Source organism: Arachis hypogaea, chromosome 18 (assembly GCF_003086295.3).
Source record: "Arachis hypogaea cultivar Tifrunner chromosome 18, arahy.Tifrunner.gnm2.J5K5, whole genome shotgun sequence".
Taxonomy (NCBI): Eukaryota; Viridiplantae; Streptophyta; class Magnoliopsida; order Fabales; family Fabaceae; genus Arachis; species Arachis hypogaea.
The window spans coordinates 31,164,469-31,167,794 of NC_092053.1; the positions used below are offsets into that span (position 1 = coordinate 31,164,469).

General features: G+C 42.7%; 1 protein-coding gene across 1 annotated transcript; it reads right to left on the reverse strand.

Annotated features, from left to right (window-relative positions):
• Positions 1-427: 427 nt before the first annotated feature.
• On the reverse strand, positions 428-2,440 carry LOC112769866 (uncharacterized). The gene is made up of 3 exons (XM_025814322.1): positions 2,219-2,440; positions 1,064-1,684; positions 428-1,000 (listed from the first exon to the last, which is right to left on the reverse strand). Exons 1-3 carry the CDS (start codon positions 2,438-2,440, stop codon positions 428-430), a joined length of 1,416 nt encoding a protein of 471 aa, XP_025670107.1.
• Positions 2,441-3,326: the final 886 nt, after the last annotated feature.

Genomic DNA, 3,326 nt, shown 5'->3' on the forward strand with positions numbered 1-3,326 from the left:
ACACGCATGATCGATCCATCCCTGCTCACAGTTCACCGATATCAGATTCGATTTATTAAAATTGATGCTCAGCCCAGACATCAACTCGAAACACCACAATAGCCGCTTATAGTTGAAAATTGTTTCAGTCTCCGGCTGGCAGAACAAAATGGTGTCATCCGCAAATTGTAAATGCGATAGTTCAATATGATCTCCCCCTACCAGCAGTGGAGCAATGCGCCCATTCCTCACAGCTTCCCCCAACATCCTATACAAAACATCGACAACTAGCACGAACAGAAGTGGCGAAAGTGGGTCCGGCCCCTTGTCTGAGTCCCTTCTCCATCTTGAATGGCTTGGATGGTGACCCATTTACCAGTACTGCAATAGTAGCTGTAGTAACACACTCCTTCACCCAATTCCTCCACCTTTGGCCAAAGCCCATTTTCTAAAGCACAACATCCACAAAACTCCATCTTACTCTGTCATAAGCTTTTTGAAAATCCAGTTTGATAATAGCCGTTGTCTTTTTCCGAGTTCTTAGCCAATGAACCGTTTCACAGGCTATGAGTGCGCCATCATGAATTTTCCTACCCTTTACAAACGCCGTCTGAGTCTCTCCGACCAACCCCGGCATGACAACCCGCATCCTTCTCACCAACACCTTCGAAATTACCTTATACACACACCCCACCATACTAATCGGCCTAAAATCTTTCACCTCCTTTGCACCTTCAAACATTGGGGCTAATGTCACCCACGTTACATTTACATCCGTTGGCAACTTAGCACTTTGAAAGAACTCCATCACCGTTGCTATGAATTCTAGTCCAATATCCTCCCAACATTTCTTAATAAAGTTCATGTTGTATCCATCACTCCCTGGGGCCTTGGAAGATTCGCAGTCCCATACTGCTTCCCTGATTTTCTCTACCGATGGCATCATTTCCAGTGCTTCATCCTCATCTCTCTGGATATGCTTCACCAAACCATCTTTGACTCCAATCCTCGGAACATAATCCTGTCGATATAACTCTTTGTAGAACTCTCTAATTACACCTTTTATTCACGCCTGATTACGCACAAGTCTTCCATGTATCATCAGGGCATCTATCCTGTTATTTCGTCTTCTCGCCGAGGCAATGTTATGAAAGTATTCGGTATTCTTATCCATTTCAGCAGCATGCTTGGACCGAAACATCTGTTTCCAGTGGATTTCCTTCCTAATGTACCATTTTTCACAAAATCTCACCAGTGCCCTCCTTCTAGCCTCCATTGTACCATTATATATCCCATCACTAACCAACTTGTCCAACCTTGTGATCTCCTCCTCAAACTGCATGAGTCTCTTCTCTATGCCCCTGAAGTTATCCTTGTGCCATTTCTGCAGTGGTACTGTTAAGGCCCTCAGTTTACATGTGAACTGTGCTTCTCCCAAGCTTCTCCATTCATTCTTCACCATTCTCAGAAAATCCTCATGCGTAAACCAGGAATCCAGACTTCTGAATGGTCTTGGGCCTCCTCCTAATCTTGTACCTTCCAATATCAGTGGACAGTGATCCGGCAACTCCCTTGGGCCACCTTTTAATCGAATATCCGAAAACTTCTCAGTCCATTCAATATTTACCAGAATCCTATCAATTCGACTACAGGATTGACCCCTAAACCATGTATACTTTCTATCAGTAAGAGGCAAATCCAACAACTGCATGTCATGCACCCAGCTCTTAAACTCTTCCGATGATGGCAGCAAGCTAGTCACCCCTTTGCGATCCTCAACATGTAAGATTTCATTAAAGTCCCCCAAAAAGCAAAGGGACCTGACATAGGCCCGCTACATAACTCAGTTCTTCCCACACCTCCTTCTTCGCCTCCCTCCCATGCGCACCGTACACCAAACAAAAAGCACAGAGGAAGTTGGTCCTTGTTAACACTCCTTCAACGCGCAGCCACCGCTCACCTTTATAGCTATTATTTACTTTAAACACACCCTCATCCCAAATCAACAACAGACCCCCAGCCGTCCCTACAGACTCCACAAATTCCCAACCAGCAGTACTAATTCCCCAAAGCCTTGCAACATCATATTTAGTAAGCACTTCTCTTTTTGTTTCCAGCAGTCCTAACATGTTCAGGTTATATTTTTTCTTCAAAGATTTCACCATGCTCATTTTTTCATCCCCCCTCAACCCCCTAATGTTCCAACAGCTCACAATCATTTAAACAAATTCTTACTCACCTGATTTTTATTCTTTGGCCGATTCCTTCTCGCCTTTTCTTTTTGCTTTGCCAGTCTTCTCTTCGCCGCTATTTCCTCATTTTGTGCTTGTAAAATTCCCATAATATCCACTTCTTCATCGTATAACACAGCTCCCGATTCCACTGCCAGTGCCCAGGTTGCTTGATTTTCTTGTATCTGCTCTTCCTTCGTATCCTTGTACACGTCTCCATGAATCATCATTGTCAGCCACAGCCTGAGTGCCTCCCTCTTCGTTGCCGTTCGCTACCGATGTCCTCCCCTTCCCGGTTCGAATTCTCAGGCTCACTGTGGAACGATCACAGTGTTACCATGGTACAAAGAGTTTAGGAAAGAAACGAAGAATTATTTAAAAAAGTATTATTTTGTTATTCATATTTCTCATTTGTGATAACAAAGTTCTTACCAATATATAGACCAAGAGTACGTTAAGAGTACACTCGTTATGGAATAATATCCTAATAAATTACATTGATTTTTTTCTAATCCTCTTTGATATTTTCCTGATTTTGTTCCCTAATTATGATATTTTAATACTCCCCCTCAAGGTGAGTAGTGGGATCACCAATACGCAGCTTGGTTAGAACTTTAGCAAGAACTTGTCTTAAAACTGCTTTAGTAAGAATATCAGCCAACTGGTCTTTTGATCTCACAAATGGAAGCTCAATAATTTCATTCTCAATTTTTTCTTTGATAACGTGTCGATCCACCTCAATATGTTTTGTTCTATCATGTTGTACAGGATTCTCTGAAATGCTGATTGCGTCTTTGTTGTCACATTTCAACTGGCTTGGCGATTGTGGTGGAAACCCAATCTCAGTCATCAATTGTCTTATCCACAATACTTCAGTTATGCCTTTAACGATCCCTCGAAATTCTGCCTCAGCACTTGAAAGAGCTACAACTTTCTGCTTCTTGCTTTTTCAAGTTACCAGGTTGCCTCCAACAAGTGTAAATTAACCAACTGTTGATCTTCTATCATTTGGGTTGCCCGCCCAATCTGCGTCAGTGTATGCCTCAACCTTCAAATGGTCATTCCTTTTGAAAATGATTCCACTTCCTGGAGCTCCCTTCAAATATCGAACTATCC